Here is a 25902-nt window from a genome sequence, read left to right as displayed (position 1 = left end):
CTGCCCCTGCGACCCGGACCCGGATAAGCGGAGGAAAATGGATGGATGGATGTTGACATTATTTGTGTGGAGTAAACACCTGGAAATGACAAATAATAACGCGTAAAGTTGGATCGTTTCAACAAGGACTTAGGTCAAACTTTCTTTGTTGATCAGCTTGACTAATTAAAATCAGATATAGTCGTTTTTATAACTCCAATCCTTGTAGTCTTTTTAGTGCGCGTTTCAAAGCAAACACTTTAACGAACACAAATACCTTTATATTTATATAATAATAACTTAAAGTCATAAGAGTGTTAAAACGGCACAGGGTTATAGAATAGAATCTCTCTTTTGGTTTGTATTTCGTTCATGTCAACCAGGTTATATAGACCATGTTACATTTTTCGAACCAGTAGGTGGCGGCCATTAAACCAAAAGAAGAAGAAGACGCATTCGGAGTGTTGTCTTCCGGTTTTCAAACATGGCGCAGGGTTCACAGAAGTTTAAAGCTCAACGTCCCGGAACCACGAAGAAACACCAACAGAACAAACAGAAGGGCCCAAAGAAAGGAGGTATGGATGTCATATTGTACATTTTATCTATTGTCCATGACAGAAAAAACAATGAATGCTCAAATAGCCGCAACACGTGGCCACGTTTCGTGTGACGTTTTTCGTCCAAGAGTCTTTCATTACAGAACAAAATCATGGATCTAACAGCTATTTGTAAAATGTGCTACACATAGTGCCCATAACGTCCTTTACAATAACAATAGAAACAAAAGAATGTTAGAAATGCATTAATCAGAAACGAAAAAACTGAAACAAACCTGTAGGTGGTGCTGTACCCTGCTTGGGAAACAGCAGATAAAATAATCACGGACCAAACACAAACATAAGAGTGCCTCTGCGAGAGACGACCTACGGAGCTGTCTAAAATCATTTTGGAGTTGGGCTTCATTTTAGACATTTTAACACACATGTGTCTGATCATGTGTTTGTATCAGGATTTTGAAAGTTACGTCTGATGTACAATATTATAGATACCCTGTATGTTTGTGGTACGAATATTATTGTGTTGCACACGGCAGCGGTATTTGTTGTGACGTCATCAGTACGCGCCAGCAGCCAAGCGTATTCGTCATAGATCTGAATAAATAATTTTGGCTTCTATTTTCCATTCACGAAAAGAAAAAATAACAGCTGAGGAATAATTGCGTGACGTCATCATTCTGCGTCTTCAGTCAAGCTATTTTTGAGCTATTTGATGATGATGGTAGTGTTATGAATACATATTATAATATTGTTTGAAATTGTCTTAAAGGGAGGATCATTGCACCCAAGAAGGTTCAAGTGATTCAGCAACAAAAGTTGAAAAAGGTAAGATGTTTCACCAAAGCTGTGTTTTAAAAATAATAATAATTTAAAAAAGGTATATTAAGAACTGCCAACGTGCACGCATATTGACCCTTGTTTCAGTTTGGAGTGTAGCGCGACATGTACGGTGGAACAATTGTTTTGTTCCACCGCTGTTTTTGACAGATAATAATTTTTTATGCACTTCATATTCAAACCCAAGTTTTGTTTTCATATTATTATGATTATACTTTTTGGCACGGTTGCTCTAAGGATAAGCTATACATGTGAGTAGTTGAGTTTGATAAATTTGAAAATGAAAACTGGCACTGAAGCTATTTACCAGGCTAAACACCCTCCCCAAAGGGCCTGGAAATTGCCATCAGAAACAAGATTGAGCAGGACGTGACCCAGAAGGCGAGCTCATCCCTTCACAAGCCACTGAGCGTGGTCAAAGGTTCTGAGGGCAAAGCAAAGCCAGGAAGCAGCTCCAAATGAGGTTGCCACGCCGCACCTCAGTGTGGAAGTACAATGGATGTTCGCGGTATGACATACAAGCCTTGTCTTAACACTGAGCACACACATCTTTGTATTTGATATCTTCAGCCAGAAAAACATTGATGACTGTGGCCATTTGTTTTGGTACAGACATTTCTGGACTAATTTGAGAAATGCTTTTTCCTCACAGATGTACACTGATGGTTGAGTCATCTTTGGTTGGACTCTTTTACTGGTGACATGCTAAAAGAATGCTAGAAGATGGAAGAGAGTGCAGCATATTGTAACAATTTTAGTAACGATCAGTTTACTAGGATAAATGTGATTTTATTGCCACCTAGTGGTGAACCCGGATCAGGATACACCTGCAAGACACAGCCACATGAATTGTTCATTGTGTTAAGTCACCATCAAGGAAATAAAGTACTTTTTATATGGAAAAATTAAAATGTACTTGAACACAGTTCACTATTTTTCCGTATTATTAGTATTGTCAAGTATAAGTGTCAGTAATCTACAGCTTTATTATTATTTTTATTAACCCTGTGCACTAATGTACAGCTCTAAAAATCATATTCAACGCAGTTCAGTAAAGAGCGTTGCATGAGCGCGTGTGTACCCCGCCTTGCGCCCGAAGACAGCTGGGATAGTGGGGTAGGCTCCAGCATGCCTGTGACCCTTGTGAGGATAAGCGGTATAGAAAATGGATTGATATGTGTGTGTGTATATATATATACATATATGCACTGTAAAATAATTTCCTGTAAATTTACAGTAATTTACTGGCAGCACGATGCCAGTAAATTACTGTAATATATTTCACAGTATGTTTACTGTGTTTTATTTTACAGTACAAAAACTAGGACTGTAAATTAAATTTACAGTATTTTACTGGCAGCACGATGCCAGTAAAATACTGTAATATATTTCACAGTATCCTGTGATGTAATTTACAGTAATAAAAAAGTACTGTAAATTAAACCACAGTGAACATACTGTGACAATTCTAACTACTGTAAACTCAAAATATATGTTACTGTAATGTTCCTGTTCAATTTTCTTCACTGTAATACAAAACAGTGTATAACTGTAAACATCAATACTGTATTACTGTTATCTGAGTTGTTTTCCAATTACTATGAAGTCAAATTACCGTACACAGTTGTAAACAATGATATTCAAATACCTCACTGTGCTCCCAAAAATTCCTTAAACATATTACACAACAGCTATCAACAGTTAAATTACATTTATTTTTCAGGATGCAGAACATGCATTGTAACAAACAACCACCTACATAAAATCTATAAAATGGCTCTGTTGGCCAACGGGCCTAGAACGAAAGCTAAACAAACTCTGGACATGCCAAAACATACTATGCAGACTTCAAACTTGTGACACTCCCTTAATACTTTTTCTATTCAAACTCTACAATTTCCCCAATGAAAGTGGCCACTCTGCGATTCAGACCTTTCTTCTTTCTTCTTTCTTTTTGCCTTCTTCCTGGTGCACTTTGAGCCTTCAGGGTTAATCCTCAGGAAGAACCTGCAAGCAGAAGAAATATTCTCAGTGCTTTTGCTACATCACTGATATTCTCAGCCACAGCAAATGCAAAACATCGTAGTGGGTGATGATAAGCATGACATCTATTAACCACCATACACACGGACAATATAAATAACTATAATGTGTCATTGTCATTAAATGCCCCATGTCATGCACAACATTTTACTTGAACTATGTACGTGTAATCTCCTTCCAAATTGGACCAATCCTAGAGTTGCATCAGATTCCTCAATGAGAATACAATGTGTTAAGTTGTGTGAATCTATTACATAAAATGGAGATGTTTTCATTTTTATCACATTAACACTTGTTCTTCCACCTGACATTGGAAGAGAGAGTTTTACACTTACCAAGTGCCAGCAACCTTGGTGTGCTTGGGAGAGACTGGCTGCTGCATCTGCTGAGGTGGTTGTCACCTAAATAACACAAAAGATCAGACAACATAATTTTATAGTATTTAACACAATAATGTCTTTCTCATCAGTTATTCAATAAAACCATGGTTTGTTTATTGACCTGAACATCTAATGGCAAGTGTGTATGAAAGAACAATGTGAAAACTGTTACTGATTACATTAGAGAGAAAAATAGGCCATAATTTATCCCTAAGTGCAATAAATATTCAGTTGACAAATATGTTTAAAAAGCATCCATGTTCACATGTTCAATGTACTTACATCAGCCAGAAGAAAGAGTGAATCCTCTTTTTCTTTGAAGTAGGCCATTGTGACAAGGAGAGATGCAACACTATGGTTGATGTTGCCCACCTCACTGATGTCTTTCAGGTCTTGAAATCCTTTGTCCACCTTGTAAGTTGACTTCGAAAGAAATATAGCTGAAGGCCCTATTGATAAGTTAATATTAGCAGTCAGTTACGTACAGACTATGGTCACATATATTTTCTTCTTTGACTTACCAAAAAGCTGAAAGGTTTGTGAGAAGACAGTGAAGAAAGAAGTATTAGTTTCAGATCCGCCTTTCCCCTGAATTATAAAAGACGATTATAAATGAACATTAAATGATATATGGACAACAAAAGAAGCTTAATTAAAACTACAGCAAAAATATAAGCAGCTATAACTGGCTATATATAACTAGCAACAGCACACACTGGGCTGCTGAGTTTCTAATAGCAATCAAACACATCTGAGCTATAGCCTACTAAAGACATTACAATTGAAAAGACTATCACAGTTACTGTATAACTACAGTATAACTAGTAAACTATAAATACTAGTAACTGATAAAATATAAATGATGTTCTTTTGAAAGAGGAGTTCTATCAACTTTTACTTGCAGGTGGTATGCTAGCTCTATACAATAGCTTTCTTTCTCTCATTTACCCAAACATACCAAAAGTCAAATCTAATCCAATCCAATCTGCAAAGCTAGCTTGTTATATTTTCATGTGTTGACTTCTCTGAATGAGATCTATCTGTAGATGAAAGAATATACTTACTAGTTTCAATGTATTTCCTCTCTCTGGGCATTCAGCACTGCAGCTCTGTAAAGGAACAATAAGTCCTGCTGTTTTCCTTCCAAAAGTCTTCTTCCCACAATCCACTGCAGTCTACAGTAATTTACACTAATTTTTATGTAAATTACTGTGAACATCTCCAAAACACTGTTGAAGGTGCCATTGTGATATTTTTATATCACATTTATTTTTTTATTTTAAAAAAAATAAAACATTATATTTTATTGTCATATTTACAGTCATATAATGTGAATATCATTCAGTAAATTAGTGTTAATACTACAATAGTTCAGAATAGAATCACAATACTTTATTGCAGTGGTCCCCAAACTAAGGCCCGGGGGCCGGACACGGCCCACTTCCACATTTGTCCCGGCCCCCTGAACAATAAAGCATGGTCATTTTTCTGTCATAAAACTGGAAATGGTAACCTATTCTGACGTGACTACAACCACACTTTGCCCCAGTCATAGAACATAAACAAACATACGACCCTGACCCTGGCCCCCTTCAGAGGAAAGAAAAGTCATGTGGCCCTCACTGGAAAAAGTTTGGGGACCCCTGCTTTATTGTAAACATAGATCACAGTAATGCACTGCCAATAATACAGTACCATACTGTGGAAATCGCAAAGATTCGTTACAGTGTGTGTATACACGTGTGTGTGTATATATGCAAATATGTGTATACACGTGTGTATATGTTGAACATTTAACTGGAACAAATAAGACTGATGTTCTACGGGCCTCCCATTTAAGCTCATACACTGGAAATAATGTCCTATTTGAATATAAAGTCGGATTCTTTCACATCAAATGCTAGATTTAGGATTTGAACTCGGCCTCCTCTCCTGTTGGCAGGGCACAAGTGCGGCAGCACTGATAATAAAGTATGATTTCTTGTTATATTATTTATTGTTGGTGTCCGCAATGAATGCTTTCTCACCGCTGAAGTGTAAATGGGTTATTCATAAGTAAGTCAAACATCCACTCTGCTTTCATGTCTTCATTGCATCCATCCGCCAATGAGGTCTCTAAGAGCGTCTCTGTATAGTCAATCTCTGTATAGTGTACCGTGCTGTATAGTGTCAGCCTTTGATAGAATTCCCAATGGTTTATCCAGTGCTTGGGATGGCAATCTAAACCACATGAAATGAGTTTGTTGTGACACTTGGCATATTTTAGAAACATGTATTTAACATTAATATATAACATCTATGTTTAACATTTAATTTAGCATTTATATTAACATTTCATGTTTATGTTTCGATTAAGCATTTAACATGTATATTTAGCATTATACTGTATATAACATTTAACATGCATTTGTAACACATCTGTTTAGATTTACCATTTATATTTACATTTAGTGTTTGTATTACAAATGAATATTTATAGTTAGCATTTATAGATATATTTTAAAAATTACCTTTTATGTTTAGATTCAACATTGAATTTAGCATTTATATTTACATTTAATGTTTGTATTTCAATGTAACATTTATATTTAGCATTTATAGATATTATATATTTAAATTCGCCATGCATGTTTAGCATCTATAGTTACATTTAATGTGTGTATTTCAATTTAACATGTATATTTAGCGTTTATATAAATCATTGAGATTTAACATGTACGTATCTTTAACATTTATTTTTCGATTTAACATTGATTTTAGCATTCATATTTACATTTAATGTTATTTTGATTGAGCATTTAAATGCAACATTTATACTTAACGTTTGTCTTTGGATGTAGCAGTTAGGTAGAGATTTCTGCCTGAAATGTGTAGAAAATGAGTAGAAGGAGAGAGAGAAGTACATTAGGTCAAAAAGTGTGATTGTTTACATTTGGCACCAAGAAGAAGCATGGCGCGAGTCCAGGTTACGACGTCACGAGTGTCAGTGCCCCCCCCCCCCCCCCCCACCACGACCCCCCTCCTTGTGCTTCTCCTCCATGGGAGCTCTGTTCTCCGTATCTTTGTGGACTTGAAATTGAAGATGAAGACGATGACGATGAAAGAGATTTCAGGTGAGCCAAATTGATCCAAAAGGAGACAATGCTCAGCTTTCAGTTTTTTGTGTAAACTCAACTCCCTCTTTGCCTCATACAAGTTTATGTTCTGCATTCATTCCGGCAACAAACAACCGGAGTTGGAAGTGGATCAAGTACTTTCACACCAAACGATGTGGAATTAGACTTTGATGTACTTTTTTTTGCGTTTGTTTCCCTCAAGTTGTACCAACCATGAGGACGATCATCAACACTCTCCTGCTCTTCACCTTCTTTCTCACACGTAAGTTGCTCTCCTTTCTTCTCCTTCCGTTCCATTGGAGATAGGATTCATGGGAGCACCACCGTTGACGTGCGGTCGGGGGCAGGTGTCAGGATAGAAAGAAATAAAAAATAATGATGGGAACATGACCTAAATATGAATATATTAGATATATTAGACATGCCGATTCTTCTCATTAAAATCATTGACATATTTCCTGATCAAACAAAAGGCAGAAACCAAAGCTGAGGCTGCTGATGTTGCCAGCATGTCCTCTCCGGTTAGTGTGCAGATCTGCCTCCCGTCTGAGTGAGTGCACAAGTTGGAGCATGTCGCCAATCGGGCGCTGCCGGGAATTGTGGGCCTAATGGGGGAAAAAAAATCCCATCGGGCCCCCCTTGTCGCTACACCTCTAGGACTTACAGGATTTATCAACTTTCCTTCAATGTAAGTCTGAATTCTATACAAGAAAAAACAAAGGTAGTATTATAACTTCTTGTCGGAAATATACAAGAAAAAAGTTGTAATACTGCTGTCTTTCATAGCTATCCCAAGCAAAGCCTGTATTAAAATAATGTGAAATTGTGAGAATAAAGTTGTAAATTTTGAAGAATAAATTCCTAACTTTATCTATGAAGAGGGGGGCTATGAGATGCTAACCCATGCTAATCTGTAAAGTTAGCACTATTCCCTCTGACGGGGTGATGACTTTATCCTCCTCAATTGACTTATATTCTCAAAATCTCCAATTTTCCCCTGTGGCCCTGATAGGCCATCGTATGAAGGTGATGTGTTTTCTGTGCAAAAAAAAATTTTTTTTTTGGACCAAAAATGAGTGAAATCAGTGCCGAATTGCGAATGCATACAAATACACGGAGCTGGCTGTGTGTGGTGTCCATTCACTCCAGATATCGCTTCATAGCTGGCATATGTACCATATATATAAATATCTCTAGCAAGACGCAGATGGATGCTTTCAATAATTCACTGATAGTCCTTTTAACCTAAAATCAAGGAAGCAGAAAGCCAGGCGGACAAGACTTGCTTTGTTTTCGAGAGAGCTCTCCATCTTCACCTACATATTTGCCGACTTTTGAAAGACTTCTCCAGACAAAGACACAAACCGGAGGCATCGCTGTTCAAATCCACTCTTGACAAAGTCAAGTCCACCAGGGTAGAAATACCTTCCATGATGGAAGCCATGCTGGTGTCTTCCACCATGCAACAAGCCAAACACCACCAATGATATTTTATGATCTGCACCCGTGGTGGTTTCAACATTTGCCAAAGCACCCCATCCACACCCACTCCAACTTCATCAGACTAATTATGTCGTCTCAATTCAAATGATTTATTTCCGTCTTGTGACTTTCCAGGAAGCAGAGCAGAGAGTGCAGAGGAGCGGCTGGTCAACGACCTGTTAGGTCCACAGCGCTACAACAAACTGATCAGACCAGCCATCAATAAGAGCCAGCAGGTCACCATCTCTATTCGAGTGTCGCTGTCGCAGCTCATCAGCGTCGTGAGTATCCTTATTCTCTCAGTCGTTAGTTTCCAGGAAAAGGTCTGAATTTTGGCCATCATCCACAATCCTTGAGCACAGGTTTTTCTTTTTCTTGTACATTTGAAAGATACAAAAACAGATCAAGAAAAACACTTCCACAAGGTACCATTTAGCAACGGTAGATTGATGATGACATACACAAACAGACAGAGGATGTTTACAGTGATGGGACATGAACCTCCTACAACACGGACTTTAGCCTTAAGATGTGAAGATGACGATTGGTGGCCTTCCACAGCCTTAGAGCCGCACAGGAGAAAGGCCTGTGGCCCATGGTGCGACGCTCAACCCAGCCTCCTGTCTGTTGGTCAGACCAAACATGACGGCCGGTCTCGCGATGGCCCCGTACATCGTTCCCTTCACCTGGGCACCTCCTGACATGCTTCCACGCCACCCTGGCTTCTCCGCCTCTTTTCCACACTCCCCTTCACCTCAAGAAATGGAACTCCTTTGCCTTTCTCACCTCTCTGTTCTCTTCGCAGAACGAGCGAGAACAGATCATGACAACCAACTTGTGGCTGTCTCAGGTAATGTCGAAGGAAAACGTTATTCTCAAATATCGACTATTCCAATTTGATAAAATGAATACAACCTGAACAAATGGCTTCTAGAGCTGAAGTGTTCTAAGTGTTATATTGTAAGGCAATACAGGAAACAACACATACAAGGGGGAGGAGTGATAGATATGATTGCGTTGGGACATACCATAATATAAGGAGGTCACATAGACTATAATCACTATGCTTGACGGACTGACTGTCTTTTAACAGGAGTGGAATGACTACAGGCTGAGGTGGGACCCAGAGAAGTACGAAGGCATCAAGAAACTTCGAATACCCTCCAAGCTCCTCTGGCTTCCTGACATTGTGCTCTACAACAAGTGAGTGCAAGGATGGAACGTGATGTTTTATTATTGTGTTGGATTGGTGCTATTTCTTTCAACGGGATGGTCCGGTTGGAGGATGATTACCTCTAATGTGATGTGTCTTCCCCAACATGCGGTCACAGTGCTGATGGCGTGTATGAAGTGTCCTTCTATTGCAACACGGTGGTCTCCAACACGGGGGACATCTTCTGGCTTCCTCCGGCCATCTACAAATCAGCCTGCGCCATCGAAGTGCAGAACTTCCCCTTTGACCAGCAGAACTGCACCCTCAAGTTCCGCTCCTGGACCTATGACCACACGGAAGTCGACCTGATTCTCACCAGCGACTTTGCCAGTCGTGACGACTTCACGCCCAGCGGAGAGTGGGATATCGTCTCACTTCCCGGGCGCAAAAACGAGGACCCAAACGACATCACTTACCTGGACATCACCTATGACTTTGTCATCAAGAGGAAGCCGCTGTTTTACACCATTAACCTCATCATCCCCTGTGTGCTGATCACCTCTCTGGCCATCCTGGTCTTCTACCTGCCTTCAGACTGTGGCGAGAAGATGACCTTGTGTATCTCAGTCCTGCTGGCGCTCACCGTCTTCTTGCTGCTTATTTCCAAGATTGTGCCGCCCACCTCCCTGGCGGTACCCCTCATTGGTGAGTGGCATCTATGTTTTATTCTAGAGCCCACCATTAGGATTATAGTCATGTGAAAATCCCAACTAGCAACAAAGAACATTCCCTGACACCATTCAATCCTGTGTGAGTATTTTTAAATGAATGCTTCTGCTTGAAAGAGTCCAGTAATCTCACCATAAGCGGATTCATTATTTCCGATGAATTTCCTCAAAGAAGAAACGTTTATTTCAGGGAAATAGCATTGGAAAAACACCATATCTCATCATGTTCCATTTGAGATGCTGTTGGGGGTCAACATTTGTTCCACGTTTGTCCCACAGCCACCAGCCTCGGCATCATAATAGACGGTGATTTTAAACTTAATAAACAAATTAATGCTGTTTTAAAATCATCTTCAGCTTTTATCCAAAATTAAATCATTGTTATCCAAAGTCATGCACACTTTTATTTCATCACGTCTGGACTACTGTAATGCACATTACTCTGGAATTAGCCAAAAATCTCTCTCCTGCTTACAGTTAGTCCAGAACTCTGCGGCACGGCTTTTAACAGGAACCAAAAGGGAGAGCACATCACCCCAATTCTCGCCTCCCTGCATTGGTTGCCTGTTCGCTATGGGATTGATTTTAAGACTTTATTGTTTGTTTTTACGGACTTGAATGGGCTGGCCCCAAAATACATTTCGGACCTCCAGCGCGGTCACTGAGGTCCGAGGGCCAGCTCCAACTCGTGGTGCCCAAGACCAGACTTCAGACCAGGGGAGACTGAGCCTTTTCTGTAGTCGGCCCCAAGCTATGGAACTTTCTCCCCTCCAAAGTAAAAAATGCCCCCACTTTTAATCTCTGGCTTTTATCTCGGCGTGAGTCGTATGGTCCTCTGTGTCTTTTAGTCCTTTCTTTTTGTTTTCATTGTTTTTATTTTTCATGCTGTTATTGCTTTGTTTCTTGTTTTTAATATTTTACTGTCTTACATTTGATGCAATTTGATTTGATTTATTTGATATTTGAATTCCTGAGTAAATTCAATTTGTAATTAAATTTCTTTTATTTTTACTTTTTATTTTACTAGTCGGTGCAGCACTTTGGAAATGCTGTTTATAAAATGTGCCATATAAATAAAGTGGATTGGATTGGATCGGATCGGGTCCTATTGCAGGCGCCTGGAAACACAATATACTGTAACTTGATGGCTGCTGAGATATGGTGGAAACATGGAAAAATGGCCAAAATAATACAAATTCCCTCCGAACATTGACAAATATACTGTATTTCTTAATTTGACCAAAAACAGGGGAAAAAGACTTTTCATTGAAATTGACTGTGACGTGCAGTGAGGTTCATGGCATGTTAATACACTTCAAATTTCAAAATTGATTTCTCAGTCCATTTATTTATTCTATTAAACATTTGTGCTCTTAAATGTTATTTAGTATATGACGTACATGCACCCCCGCCATCCATGCTGTCGTGGGTTCATTCAAGGGAGAAAATAAATTGTTACAGAAACAACACAAAAATATGATGGCTCAGACGAACAAAAAAAATACACAAATCTAGAAGAAAATAATTAAAAAATGCAGGCACATGTTACCAACAATGTAACCTTGTACCACTTCTACTCTCTTATCAATGCAACAGCAACTACTCTCATATGTTCTTCTCACACGTTCCTCAATCTACTCTCTCTCCGTTTGGAGAGACACCTTCCCGTTAAATAGTCTCGCCCCTCTCTTGGGCGTACCCACTCAACAATAGGGGTGCAGCACTCTGTTTGCGACTTGGTTCAGTCCAATGTCACCTGACCACTCCTTGAGCGGCAATTTCGCTTCTTAGGGGGACCGTCCCGGAAGTAGTCCTTTCCGGTATGTGTCGGCAGCAGGCTGCATCTCGCGGTTCAATGAGGTGAGTCTTGCGTATGCATAGTATGGATTGTGTGTGGTGTGTGGACATCGAGTGTGCACCATCGAATCTCCACACATGAGGAATACGTTGTCCGGACGCGGGGAGAAGTTTGTGTTTGGTTATGTGCCAGCGTGCAGCGCGTGCACCTTCATTGCCCCGTGGGAATGAGCAGCGCAACGTCTCATAGGGACGGAGGAGTCCTCTTCTCCATCACACATCCATTTTCTATACTGCTAATCCTCATTAGGGTCGCAGGGGTACGCTGGAGCCTACCCCAGCTGACTTTGGGCAAGAGAAACACACTAGCCTTCTTCAGGAAAGGTTTTGATCACCTTTTGGCGAGCTTGGATTTATAATCCTCCATTTGGCAGCCAAAATCATTCATTCATTCAGCAGAGCATCAAAATATTTGACTTGCTGTTGTCAAAACAAAACATTGTTTTCCTCTCTACGTCATGGCAGTGACAAGCACAAACCATTCCAACAACAAAACCAAAAAAATGTTCTGTTCATTGGGGACATGCAGGATATATATCAGGAGTTTTCTAAAAATTCCCCCCTTTTCCATAATTCAATGTTTTTTGTGACATTTTTCCCAATTTCAATGTTCAAATGTAACATTACGTGTTACAGTCTGCTTATTTGGTGCACGGTTGCCTGGCTCAGGTCGGACAGTGGTCGTCTCCCAACCTGATGGTTGCTGGTTCGATCACCAATCGGTCAATAGATTTTAACACATTTCTAGGAAACGTTGATTCTATATTTTAGTTCAGCTTCAGAATTCATTCGCAATTTCTGCCGACATGTTATTTATTCATCCATGAATTTGTCTTGGAGATGAGTAAAATATCTATCGGTCATTCCACCACATTTTTGACTAACCTCTCACATTTCTCAACCGATTCAAACCAATCCAACTTCCAAATGTTCAGCTCATTTGACCTGTATTATCACTTAATTCTGCATTATTATCCACTTATGGAATAATGGGATCAATGGGATGGGTTTTCCTCCAAAAAGCGGCCCATTTTCAAGAAATGCAAATCTGCTGGATCTTGTGGGACAGTGACTCTCGTCTTCACCAGTTGCAGTACTATTTACGTCCTTCTTGTGTTTACCTTTAGGTAAATACCTGATGTTCACCATGGTGCTGGTCACGTTCTCCATTGTGAGCACCGTTTGTGTCCTGAACATTCATCACCGCACCCCGTCCACTCACCACATGCCTGAATGGGTGAAGCGTCTCTTCTTAGTCCAGCTTCCCACCCTTCTTCTCATGAGGCGTCCAGGTACGGCTAAAAAACTCAAGCGGACTATTGCGCAACAGAGGGCCATCCCAAAAAATCCTTCCCAGGCTGCGACGGATAAGCGACAGTTCTCCAACATAAAACTTGGTGGTGCTCGGACTGATTCTGACTCCTTCTATGTGAACGCGGACTGGGCCCACAAGTATTGTTGGAGGATGGGGGACATCCCGGACGTGGGGGGTCGACGCTCAGACCTCCAGAGGCCCTTGGCCACTCAGTGGGATGCAGATCTGCAGGAAGCAGTGGAAGGAGTTCAATACATCGCTGAGCACATGAAGACCGAAGATGATGACGAAGGGGTGAGGATACTTTTGTCACCTACTGCCTTCCTGAGATGGTAAACAGTCGCTTTTCTGACATGTCATTCTTGATGTGAATGAAATCAAATCTGTCAATAAACTATCTGAAGTTTTCGTCATGAGAGACAGCAAATTTCCTGACTTGCGCAAAGCTCGGGTTCTTCATAAATATTACAAAATCATAATTGCACATTAGCCTAGTGGATCATAAGCCTTTGTAAGCCAGCAGCCATGAATAAAACACAAGCTATTGGACACGTTTCAGCCTCAACACCCTCAGACGTCTTTTGTCTGTGTTCTTTTCAGATCATAGAGGACTGGAAGTACGTCGCCATGGTCATAGACCGTTTGTTCCTTTGGATCTTCATCTTGGTGTGCGTGGTCGGGACACTGGGGCTCTTCATGCAGCCGCTTTTTCAAAGCTACAACACACCCACTGCTGATGACGCAGAGTAAGCAAAACACACGATGAAACACAATGGAACACACCCTGAAACACAATGAAACACACCCTGAAATAGACCCTGAAACACACCCACTACTGACAACACCGAGTAAGCGAAACAAACCCTGAAACACAATGGAACACACCCTGAAACAGACCCTGAAACACACCCTGAAACACAATGGAACACACCCTGAAACAGACCCTGAAACACACCCTGAAACACACTCACTGCTGACGACACAGAGTAAGCAAAACACACCCTGAAACACAATGGAACACACCCTGAAACACACCCTGAAACAGACCCTGAAACACACCCTGAAACACACCCTGAAACACAATGGAACACACCCTGAAACACACTCACTGCTGACGACACCGAGTAAGCAAAACACACCCTGAAACACACAATGGAACACACCTTGAAATAGACCCTGAAACACACCCTGAAACACACCCTGAAACACACCCTGGAACACACCCTGAAACACACTCACTGCTGACGACACCGAGTAAGCAAAACACACCCTGAAACACACCCTGAAACACAATGGAACACACCCACTGCTGACAACACAGAGTAAGCGAAACACACCCTGAAACACAACGGAACACACCCTGAAACACACCCACTGCTGACGACACAGAGTAAGTGAAACACACCCTGAAACAGACCCTGAAACACACCATCAAACAGACCCTGAAAAATACCCTGAAACAGACTCGGAAAAAGACCCTGAAACAGAGCCTGAAACACACCATGAAACAGACCCTGAAACAGTATGGAACACACCTGAAACAGACCATGAAACACACCCTGAAACACGATGGAACAAACCCTGACGAAACTGCTGACGACACAGAGTAAGTGAAACACACCCTGAAACACACCCACTGCTGACGACACCGAGTAAGCGAAACACACCCTGAAACACAATGGAACACCCCCTGAAACACACCCACTGCTGACGACACCGAGTAAGCGAAACACACCCTGAAACACAATGGAACACACCCTGAAACACACCCGGAAACATACCCTGAAACACTCCCTGAAAGACAATGAAACACACCCTGAAACACACCCTGAAACACAGCATGAAACAGACCCTGAAACACAATGGAACACATCCTGAAACAGACCATGAAACACACCCTGAAAGACACCCTGAAACACAATGGAACACACCCTGAAACACACCAACTCCTGACAACACAGAGTCAGCGAAACACACCCTGAAACACACCCACTGCTGACGACACCGAGTCAGCGAAACACACCCTGAAACAAAAGGGAACACACCCTGAAACACACCAACTCCTGACGACACCAAGTAAGCGAAACACATCCTGAAACACAATGGAACACACCCTGAAAAAGACCCTGAAAAAGACCCTGAAACACACCATGAAACAGACCCTGAAACACAATGGAACACACTCTGAAACACAACCACTGCTGACGACACAGAGTCAGCGAAACACACAATGGAACACACCCTGAAACACACCCTGAAACACACTGGAACACACCCTGAAACACATCCACTGCTGATGACACCAAGTAAGCGAAACACACAATGTAACACACCCTGAAACACAATGGAAAACACCCTGAAACAGACCCTGAAACACGCCCTGAAACACACCATGAAACAGACCATGAAACACACCCTGAAACACGATGGAACAAACCCTGACGAAACTGCTGACGACACAGAGTAAGTGAAACACACCCTGAAACACACCCACTGCTGACGACACCGAGTAAGCGAAACACACCCTGAAACACAATGGAACACCCCCTGAAACACACCCACTGCTGACGACACCGAGTAAGCGAAACACACCCTGAAACACAATGGAACACACCCTGAAACACACCCGGAAACATACCCTGAAACACTCCCTGAAAGACAATGAAACACACCCTGAAACACACCCTGAAACACAGCATGAAACAGACCCTGAAACACAATGGAACACATCCTGAAACAGACCATGAAACACACCCTGAAAGACACCCTGAAACACAATGGAACACACCCTGAAACACACCAACTCCTGACAACACAGAGTCAGCGAAACACACCCTGAAACACACCCACTGCTGACGACACCGAGTCAGCGAAACACACCCTGAAACAAAAGGGAACACACCCTGAAACACACCAACTCCTGACGACACCAAGTAAGCGAAACACATCCTGAAACACAATGGAACACACCCTGAAAAAGACCCTGAAAAAGACCCTGAAACACACCATGAAACAGACCCTGAAACACAATGGAACACACTCTGAAACACAACCACTGCTGACGACACAGAGTCAGCGAAACACACAATGGAACACACCCTGAAACACACCCTGAAACACACTGGAACACACCCTGAAACACATCCACTGCTGATGACACCAAGTAAGCGAAACACACAATGTAACACACCCTGAAACACAATGGAAAACACCCTGAAACAGACCCTGAAACACGCCCTGAAACACACCATGAAACAGACCCTGAAACACAATGGAACACACCCTGAAACAGACCCTGAAACACAATGGAATACACCCTGAAACAGACCCTGAAACACGCCCTGAAACACACCATGAAACAGACCCTGAAACACAATGGAACACACCCTGAAACAGACCCTGAAGCACACCATGAAACAGACCCTGAAACACAATGGAATACACCCTGAAACAGACCATGAAACACAGTAGAACACACCCTGAAACACACCATGAAAGAGACCCTGAAACACACCCTGAAACAGACCCTAAACAGACCCTGAAACACATTATGAAACACACCATGAAACACACCATGAAACACAGCATGAAACAGACCCTGAAACAGACCCTGAAACACAGCATAAAACACATGCACTGCTGACGACACCGAGTCAGCGAAACACACAATGGAACACACCCTGAAACACACCCTGAAACAGACCCTGAAAAACACCATGAAACACACCCTGAAACAGACCCTGAAACACATTATGAAACACACCCTGAAACAGACCCTGAAATACATTATGAAACAGACCCTGAAACACACCATGAAACACAATGGAACACACCCTGAAACACACCCACTGCTGACGACACAGAGTAAGCGAAACACACAATGGAACACACAATGGAACACACCCTGAAACACACCCTGAAACACATTATGAAACAGACCGTGAAACAGACCCTGAAACGAACCCTGAAACACAATGGAACACACCTTGAAATAGACCCTGAAACACACCCTCAAACACAATGAAACACACCCTGAAACAGACCCTGAAACACACCCTGAAACAGACCCTGAAATACACGATGGAACACACCCTGAAACACACCCTGAAACACATTATGAAAGAGACCCTGAAACACACCATGAAACACACCCTGAAACACACATGAACTCAGACCCTGAAACACACCCTGAAACACACCCTGAAACACATTATGAAACAGACCCTGAAAAACACCCCGAAACACGTTATGAAACAGAACCTGAAACACACCATGAAGCACACCTTGACACATCAAAATCAGGGCAGGGACAGAAAAATCTTTTTTTTTTTTTACTTTTTCCTCCCAAGCAGTGAGGTGATCCATTTATGTTTTGAAATATTGATTGAAGCTACTTTAAAGAGCGAGCAGTCTTCAGTCGAGCAGAAACAACCTTTATCCTGAACTTTTCATGCTGGTTGCATCTTTTACGCTTCTGCAGAATTTCACGACATTCCACGGTGATGCACTTAGGACTTGTGTGTCACTGGGCTACACAAACAAGTAAATATGCACAGAAGACAGTGGAGGGCAAGCTAAGGATGATTAACAGAGGGCATCTGCGGCTGCTGCTGAGCGTACATTTTTACTGAGAATGTATTAGCTTTTGTTATAAAGCCTAAACTCTTACAAGATGTGTTGGATATGGCAGCCCTAACGTATTTATCGATGAAGATCGTATCATCTTTGACTCAATCTCCAGAGTACCAGAGTCTACACACACCACCCAGCTAGGCGAAAGCACTCTTAGGCAGTGTGGAAAACGTAAACAAAGACAAGGAAGGCGTGCAGCAATACGAGCTGAGCTCGACCTTTACACTTGATTACCCAATATAAGAGACACGATAAGAAAATAAGTTATTTTTTCTTACTTCCTGTTTCTGTACAGTACTTCCTGTGATGGCCACTGTCTCATCAATATGGCCAGTGTAGAATACCACATATCATCACATAATCTTTGAATGCTTATTCTGAATAACGGAATTAGTGACAGCGTTATTTCTAACACCCAACAAGGACATACTGACCATGTTGTCTTTTCCTTTCCATAGGTACGGGGATTTCTAAGATGTGAGAATGAATATTGACTTTTATAAACTCAAACTAGGAAGCCGTGTACCTAGCGGCAAGTGCTCTCCCGAACCGGATGCGGTATCAGCTGTGACGACTGTGCGTGTATCGAAGTACCTTCAAGGTAGAAACCACCACACATTGTTTCTTCGTGTTGTTCCGTTACATGGGTTGGAATTTGCCCAGACTTCACTGACATTCTATGAGTATCACTGACTGTTAGCACAATCTTGAATCTGTATCGTTCACTTTCACCAAGTAGAGACAATAAAAAGTATGGGGTTTAATGACAGCAACAGTTTGAATGAAGTATGTTTTTTGTTGCACCACTCTTGAGAAATACCATATTGTGTAATTGTTAATGTTAGCGTAGTACAGAACTTGACTAAGACTTTTTATCTTCTCAAAGGGGACCAATTATGCAATTTTTTTACCCTTTGTATTGAGTTGTTGACTTCTATAGAGCAGCTACACACAATAACCTGCACAGAACACTTTCTAGATCTTTCAGAATCTGCACCTATTCCAGCTGTATTTCCTAGGATTTGTACTTCCCTCCAAAACAGTCTGTTTTAATTTATTCCCCCCATGGGCACACCCACTCTGCTGTGATTGGTCACACGCCCAAAGTGCTTCCTAACTACAAATGTAGTCTTCTTTCTACATACGGATGTGAGGGCGCCAACTGCAGACAATCTTGGCCCAGCATCGTTAGTGGAAATGTGGTCATTACACGTTTTTTGCGGGGCTACCGTGTTCCTGACAGTGAGCACTGAGGTTCTCTCAAACCCTCGTGGATGCACAGCGCGTCCAACATTGCATGCCATTCATAATGCATGTTCATGTTCACATAAAACAATCCCGTATGAAATGCCGTTGACAGATGAAAATATTTTTCTCTTGTTCCAATAAGTTCTGCCTGATCCTGCCTCTTAAACAGAGAAGCAGAGATTGGGGGAGGGCTGAGAGTGTATTGTGCCCACAGCCACCTCCATAAGGAAACCCGCCCCTGTGTGACATCACAAAGGATCGGTTTTGCAACGCCCTTTGGAACCGAGTGTTTTGAGCCATCCCAAACTTCTTTCAAGGCTTACTTCCAAATGCGCAAACCTCACTGTCTGAAACTTTTTAACACCATAATACAACATTCTAACTACATTTATAGGTTAGAAAAGTGGAAAAAGCACAATAGGTCCCCTTTAAGACACAGTATCTCTCAACTGAATTGTACACCAATGAAACACGTCTTCTTGAAAAATGACCATTTCATGTTCTAGTGTTGTATCACTGCTTGCTGTGATGGAATAATGTTTATAAAGATCATAACCTCCTTTTGCTTTTTTCCCCCGGCTTTATATTACTGTTATTTCATGCAAAGAGGCAAAGCTCTAATCGTAGATGTCGAGGAATGGAATATTCAGTTGCAAACCTAAAACGTTTGACCGCAAAGTCCAATATGTTGACTGGAAATGGATTTCAAATCACGACAACAGGTGGTATGGCTTCTGTTTTCTGGTATGCAAAAAGTTCTTTGTACTTGATGTTAAAATCTCGTCTTGTCTTATCCACAGTAGTCGCAGCATCACCAGCCATTATTTGAGCACTTTAAAGCACATTCTCCTTGCTTTCATGTCAGCGGGAAGCCTGAGGCTGCAGATTTACGTGATCATGTGTTCTTTGCCTGAACGAGCAGAGCTTTGCATCATGGTGGCAGGTCTGGCTCCCTGTGCCACTTGACTTTCTGGAAGTTGCACTCCGAAATAAGCAGAGTGCGTCAGACGCCCCTGCAGTTGTCCGGAAGACTCATTGTACTGTCTGCATGCCTGCAGGAGAAAAAAACATGACCGCTCGCTCACAAACACGCTAGCAAACATGGACACAATCCAAGCTCCCTCTCTGTGGCCTCCGACCTGTTCTTTCTTCCCTCCATCACCGCTTCCGCCCCACTTTACGCTCCACTGAGCAACAGGAAGTACAAATATGCTGTTGTTAAAGCCGGTTATCTGTCTTTTTGCATGCGATATACCCAAATTGTTGAGGACAAGCTGTGCCAAATACCCAACCTCGCTTTGCTTGCGTACCAGCTGCGGACAACATGGATGAGACGTAAATCGTGTTGTTCCCTCTTGACGCTCGTATCATCCGTAAAGACAACTGCAGTATGTCTCTGTTGTCTCTCTTCATCTCCCTTCTGCTCACCTGCTCCCTTTTACTCTCCTCGGGAGGGACAACGGCTCTGGCTTTCTATTACAGTATGTTCACATCCTTCTTCTACTGTCTTTCCATTATGTTTCTACTGTCTTTCTGGCCGCCTTCTACTGTCCTCTACTGTCCATTATGTTTCTGGCCGCCTTCTATTGTCCATTATGTTTCTAGTGTCTTTCTAGCCTTTTTCTACTGTCTTTCCATTATGTTTCTACTGTCTTTCTATCCTTCTTCTACTGTCTTTCCATTATGTTTCTACTGTCTTTCTATCATTCTTCTATTGTCTTTCTATTACTGTCTTTTTATTATGTTTCTACTGTCTTTCTATCATCTACTGTCTTTCTATTACTGTCTTTCGATTATGTTTCTATTGTCTTTCTATCCTTCCTATACTGTCTTTCAATTATGTTTCTACTGTCGTTCTATCATTCTTCTACTGTCTTTCTATCACTGTCTTTTGATTATGTTTCTACTGTCTCTCTATTGTTCTTCTACTTTCTCTCTATATTATGTTTCTACTGCTGTACTATTGATAGAATAAAATGTAGATAGAATGAATATAGTGTTAGTTATCCCACTTATATCCATTTGCTTAGACAATAGAAAGAATGTTTGAATATGCTGAAGAGGGAAGGTTCCTGTGACCCTGAGCAGAGACCCCCAGCGACCCCCAGGTCTTGGAGGTGCCTAGACGCGCCAACAGCGACCCTGCAGATGTTTCTGTTAATCCTGCAAGAATGTGCCAAGATAAGAACTCATAAAACAGTAAAAGTTATTACTCTCTCTCACACACACACACACACACACACACACACATATAGACAAACAAATATAGCTCGTGCAACTGCCCCCCCCCCCGACCATGTAGTAGGGACCCCAAAAAGAGAATAAAAAGAGAGTGTGAACTGCATATTCAGAGTGAAGCGGCATGTTACTGGGTATGTGGTTTCACTCTCCTCGCTGCGAGTAACTTTGAATTTTGTTGTCTGTCTCTTCTGTATTAAGTGTTTTTACAAGTGTCACAGGAGTTTAAACCTGACAACTATTGTGTTTCTACTTTTTCTATTATATTTCCACTGTTGTTCTACTGTATTTTTACTGCCTTTGTGTTATGTTTCTACTGTCTTTCTGTTGTGTATTCTGTGTTCTGTTGTGTTTCTGTATTGTTCTACTGTCTTTCTATTGTGTCTTTCTATGTTTATACCATCTATTGTTGTTCTACTATGTTTATACATTCTATCTATTGTTGTTCTACTATGTTTCTACTGTCTTTCTATTATGCTTATACAGCCTTTCTATTCAACTCATCACACATTTTGGGTACAATGGTACTCTCTTTCTTCTGCCTTTTTACTGTGTTTCTACTGTCTTACTATTGTTTCTACAGTGTTTCTACTTTCTAGTGTGCCTCTTGTGTTTCTACTGTCTCTTTTATTCAGTTTCCATTGTGTTTTACAGGGTGACTACTGTCTTTCTACAGCGTACTGCATTGTATTTCTAATGTGTTTTTCCCGTCTTTCTACTGGGATTTGACTTTCTTTCAATTGTGATTCTACTATCTTTTTATTGTGTGTCTGTTCTATTTCTACACTATTTCTAATGGGTGTCAACTGTCTTTCTACCATCCTTCTCATGTGTTTCTACCGTTCATCTATTGTTTCTATTGTCATTCTACGTTGATTCTACATTTGTTCTGCTGTGTTTCTACTAAGGATGTTTTTCCCCACAAAACGTTGATTAGGAGTGCATCCCTGTTAGAGCCTGTATGTGTAATTCTGACTCTGTGTAAATCATCTTAAATAAAAGACGTATTGTTGTTTTTAAAAATGATTGTAGATATTTGTTGTATAAAGAATCATCCAAATGAATCACAAATGCGTAAAGCAGTCAAGATCCATGATGGTGTATGTCAGGGGTCACCAACCCGTCAATTGCGATCTACTAGTTGGTCTTTGGAACCTTTTAGAAAAAATTTATTATCGCATCAGTACCCTCTCCTCCCGAAGAGCGACCAACAGCCCCCCCATTTTGTCCACTGAACCCCCCGTACGCCTCGCAGCTCTCCGGGCAGCAACCTGCAAGCCCCGGCACGCACGGCAGCTCGCCACACCACATCCAAAACACTTAGCGGCCATCTGCAGCCTGTGGCTCATTTGTCATTGCGTCACGGCATAAACAAAATGAACTTTTGAACAAAAAAACTGCAAAAAACCCCCACCAAAATCTCCATGCCTACCCATTTCTGTTGGCAATGACTGAGTGTGTGTATGAATAATAACCCAAAGAAGAGACTTTTCTACACTGATGACCTTCTTTTTAATAGAGTCTTGGCCCAAAATGGATGTCCCAGTTGGATTCTTGTACAGCATAAAAGCATAAGTAAAGCTATTTGGGCGCTATACACCAAAGCATATGACCTTCCCCGTCCCAGGGGAGATGTATTTTCAACAAATTGGCCCGTATGTTGTGGGCACCTGCAGCTGATTGTAAATCATCTGTACCGGATGTAGGTCTACCACACACACACACACACACACCATGCAAAACAATAAGTACATATACATAAGTCAGGTTAGGCCGACCCATATTCAAGTTATCAGGTAATGAGTTCAAGGAGTATATCGTATGCAGATTGTTTCCCACTCTGTAGAAGATTGGCATCTATAACCATTGACACATTGGGTCAACATGGTGTAACATGTTCTTCATGTCTTTTACTTACATTACAGTGCAGCCCTTATGATTTAACTACAGTGTATCCAAAGCTCCCACAAGGTGCAGGCTATCTGGAGTTCCTCTAAAGCCGCCTCAGTGAGACGAATAAAAAAGGACATCCAGATTTCATTACTCGGGATTGAAAATAAAAGCACTTTTGGGCTCAGGAATGTGCTGCAGATATGTGAACGTAAATAATGGAGGAGAGTAAAAGTTGCAGCAGGGAGGCAGATATTGTTATGTGCTTGACTTGAGGCAGAGAGATGGCACGGCCGTACGTCGTATGTACGATGGGGGGAGGGATCTTTATGTGTGAGGTGAAAAGAAAGGTAGAATGTGGTGTGGAAATAAGAGACATGCATGGAGGAAAGCGATGTAGAGGTCAGTAACGAGAAGAGACCGTTGGATGAGATGAAGAAAAAAGGTGACATTAATGGCTTTTGGAGTGTATGCAGCCTGCCTGTACTAAAAAAACATGAATTAAACATCGCTCATGGCTGAGCAGAGCCACACAGTATGGTGCATCACACTAAAGTGCCCTGGCAGAAACATCGATTCTCACCGAGTTCTCCCTTGAAACGCCCCCACTAATAAGGGCGCTAAAGAGGAGTGTGTCATGACGTGTTTGATTTGATGTATTGGCTCTGTATCTTCATGTGTACTCGATCAAGCCCAGCCATGTTTCCAACCCCTTCAGTACCGTCCATTTCAGACCATTTGGACACAGAATATTGTTCTCGATGGCTATATATAAACATACCAAAACAAAGACGAAACTCTCGTCTTTCATCAGAAAATTTTTTGTTTTTATATGTTTTTTTTATTATGTTTTTATATGCAAGCAATCCATGCCGAGCTCTCATCAGATGCGCTTCTGCCCCCTTGTGGACGTTTTATGGCTCGAAACGGCTCCTGACATCCATTAGTGTGCAGTTGCAGCATCACCTCATTTTTTACTCTCACACAAAAAAGTTGGATTTATAAAAAGGTATAAATACACCTTTGGTATTGAATAGATCATGCTGTCTAGAGGTTGAATACAGCCTATTATTAGTCCAAAAATGTGCATACTTCGCTGGAACAACAGGCTTTTATTGCAGGTTTGAATGATCTCACGACAGGCATAATAATCCCTCAGAAAAATCCATCTATTTTCTATGCCGCTTATCCTCACTAGGGTTTGCTGGAGCCTATCCCAGCTGACTTTGGGCAAGAGGCGGGGTACACCCTGGACTGGTCAATCACAGATTCCCCATGAAAACCCTACACTTGACATCGCTACTGCTACCCACTAAAGCTGAAACTCAACTCTGAAACCCCGATGTCACTTCCTCACGGGAGGAAAAGTTGCAACGTCATGATTTTACCCTAAAACTGATTTCTTTTTTTGGCCTTAACTAATAGTATGCTAAAACAGGGGTAAGGAACCTTTGGCTCAAGAGCCTGATGTGGCTCTTTTGATGGCTGAATCTGGCTCTCACATGTTTCTTTCATGTCTGACGTTTTGAAGGAAAACGTTAAATAAATCACAGTGTCTTTTCATTAGAGCACAACGAATCTGAAGTCATGCATCAGCAGGCTCAAGCTGTGGTCTTTAAGCTATACTGGCAGACCGAACCTGGCTCAGACGTAAAAGTAGGACCTCATTCAGGGAAACTATCGTCACAAGAATTCACCAACTGTATGGAAATGAAACAGAAACCAAGTTGAACCAGCTGGCCAAAGCTACATTTTGTTGTACCGAGAGGAGACCAGTGAACAACAGTAAGCAGCCATACTTTTATCTCATGGATGGATGGATGCTTGAAAGGCAGCCACTCATGGTGGCTCCAATAACCCCCCACATGGTTAACCATGATTGTGATTAATCATGATTTATACAAAAACAGCCACATGATTGTGATGAATCAATAATTATTAATTAATCATAATTACGCGAGATTGTGATTAATCATGATAATCATGATTCAAGAGTAGACATATGATTAAGGCGATACATTTTTCTGTGTTGAATATATGAATATATATATATATTATAGATACAGAAGATTAGCTATTAGGGCTCCAATGGGATGTTATACGCCAGGGGTGGGCATGGGAATATGGGGACAAGCTCCCATTTCCCATAAAATGCTCCCACGGCTTGCTCAACCGTTCAATTCAAGCCTCTGACATCCAAGTCCTACTTCTGGCCTTCTTGAGTGTGTCAGTTATGAGTTGAGTTGAGTTGGGCGAACCTGTTTCCACTGACGAGAAGGGGATGAAAGGCGGGTCACTGGCGCCTTAAAACCAGTCGCTTCGGGCAGATGGGGCTCATCAGTCTGGGATGGCAGCCCATCTAGGAGAAGGAATTTCTGATTTCAAAACCACTGCTGCCTTGCGGTAAACCCCTTTTGGGAACGGCTATAGGAGTAAACCCAGACAGA

At 41.6% G+C, this 25902-nt stretch overlaps 2 protein-coding genes across 3 annotated transcripts; both read left to right on the top strand.

Annotated features, from left to right (window-relative positions):
- The first annotated feature begins 392 nt into the window (after positions 1-392).
- c1h19orf53 (chromosome 1 C19orf53 homolog) lies at positions 393-4246 on the top strand. The gene is made up of 4 exons (XM_058073868.1): positions 393-554; positions 1306-1361; positions 1704-1881; positions 2026-4246. Exons 1-3 carry the CDS (start codon positions 464-466, stop codon positions 1833-1835), a joined length of 279 nt encoding a protein of 92 aa, XP_057929851.1. The 5' UTR covers positions 393-463; the 3' UTR covers positions 1836-1881; positions 2026-4246.
- A 2488-nt stretch (positions 4247-6734) lies between these two features.
- On the top strand, positions 6735-20271 carry LOC131138154 (neuronal acetylcholine receptor subunit beta-2-like). 2 transcript variants are annotated; one of them, XM_058086850.1, is made up of 9 exons: positions 6736-6909; positions 7115-7174; positions 8530-8675; positions 9200-9244; positions 9488-9597; positions 9726-10252; positions 13260-13741; positions 14048-14193; positions 18538-20271. In XM_058086850.1, the coding sequence occupies exons 1-9, from the start codon at positions 6747-6749 to the stop codon at positions 18551-18553; spliced, it is 1695 nt and encodes a 564-aa protein (XP_057942833.1). In that variant the 5' UTR covers positions 6736-6746; the 3' UTR covers positions 18554-20271. The 2 variants fall into 2 exon arrangements, with proteins under 2 accessions (XP_057942843.1, XP_057942833.1); XM_058086860.1 differs by lacking the exon at positions 9200-9244 and having other exon boundaries at positions 6735-6909.
- The last annotated feature ends 5631 nt before the right edge of the window (positions 20272-25902 follow it).

The sequence above is a fragment of the Doryrhamphus excisus genome, chromosome 1 (assembly GCF_030265055.1).
Source record: "Doryrhamphus excisus isolate RoL2022-K1 chromosome 1, RoL_Dexc_1.0, whole genome shotgun sequence".
Classification (NCBI taxonomy): Eukaryota; Metazoa; Chordata; class Actinopteri; order Syngnathiformes; family Syngnathidae; genus Doryrhamphus; species Doryrhamphus excisus.
Note: the sequence above shows the minus strand (reverse complement) of the source record. Positions and strands in the feature narration are given on the sequence as shown.

Excerpts from the sequence above, each read along its gene's own strand:
- c1h19orf53 (XM_058073868.1), top strand. The coding sequence starts at position 464 with ATGGCGCAGGGTTCACAGAAGTTTAAAGCTCAACGTCCCGGAACCACG. Across the intron at positions 555-1,305 it reads GAAGGGCCCAAAGAAAGGAG|GGAGGATCATTGCACCCAAG; the intron begins GTATGGATGTCA and ends ATTGTCTTAAAG. Across the intron at positions 1,362-1,703 it reads AGCAACAAAAGTTGAAAAAG|GGCCTGGAAATTGCCATCAG; the intron begins GTAAGATGTTTC and ends CCCTCCCCAAAG.
- LOC131138154 (XM_058086850.1), top strand. The coding sequence starts at position 6,747 with ATGGCGCGAGTCCAGGTTACGACGTCACGAGTGTCAGTGCCCCCCCCC. Across the intron at positions 9,245-9,487 it reads CCAACTTGTGGCTGTCTCAG|GAGTGGAATGACTACAGGCT; the intron begins GTAATGTCGAAG and ends GTCTTTTAACAG. Across the intron at positions 13,742-14,047 it reads CCGAAGATGATGACGAAGGG|ATCATAGAGGACTGGAAGTA; the intron begins GTGAGGATACTT and ends TGTTCTTTTCAG.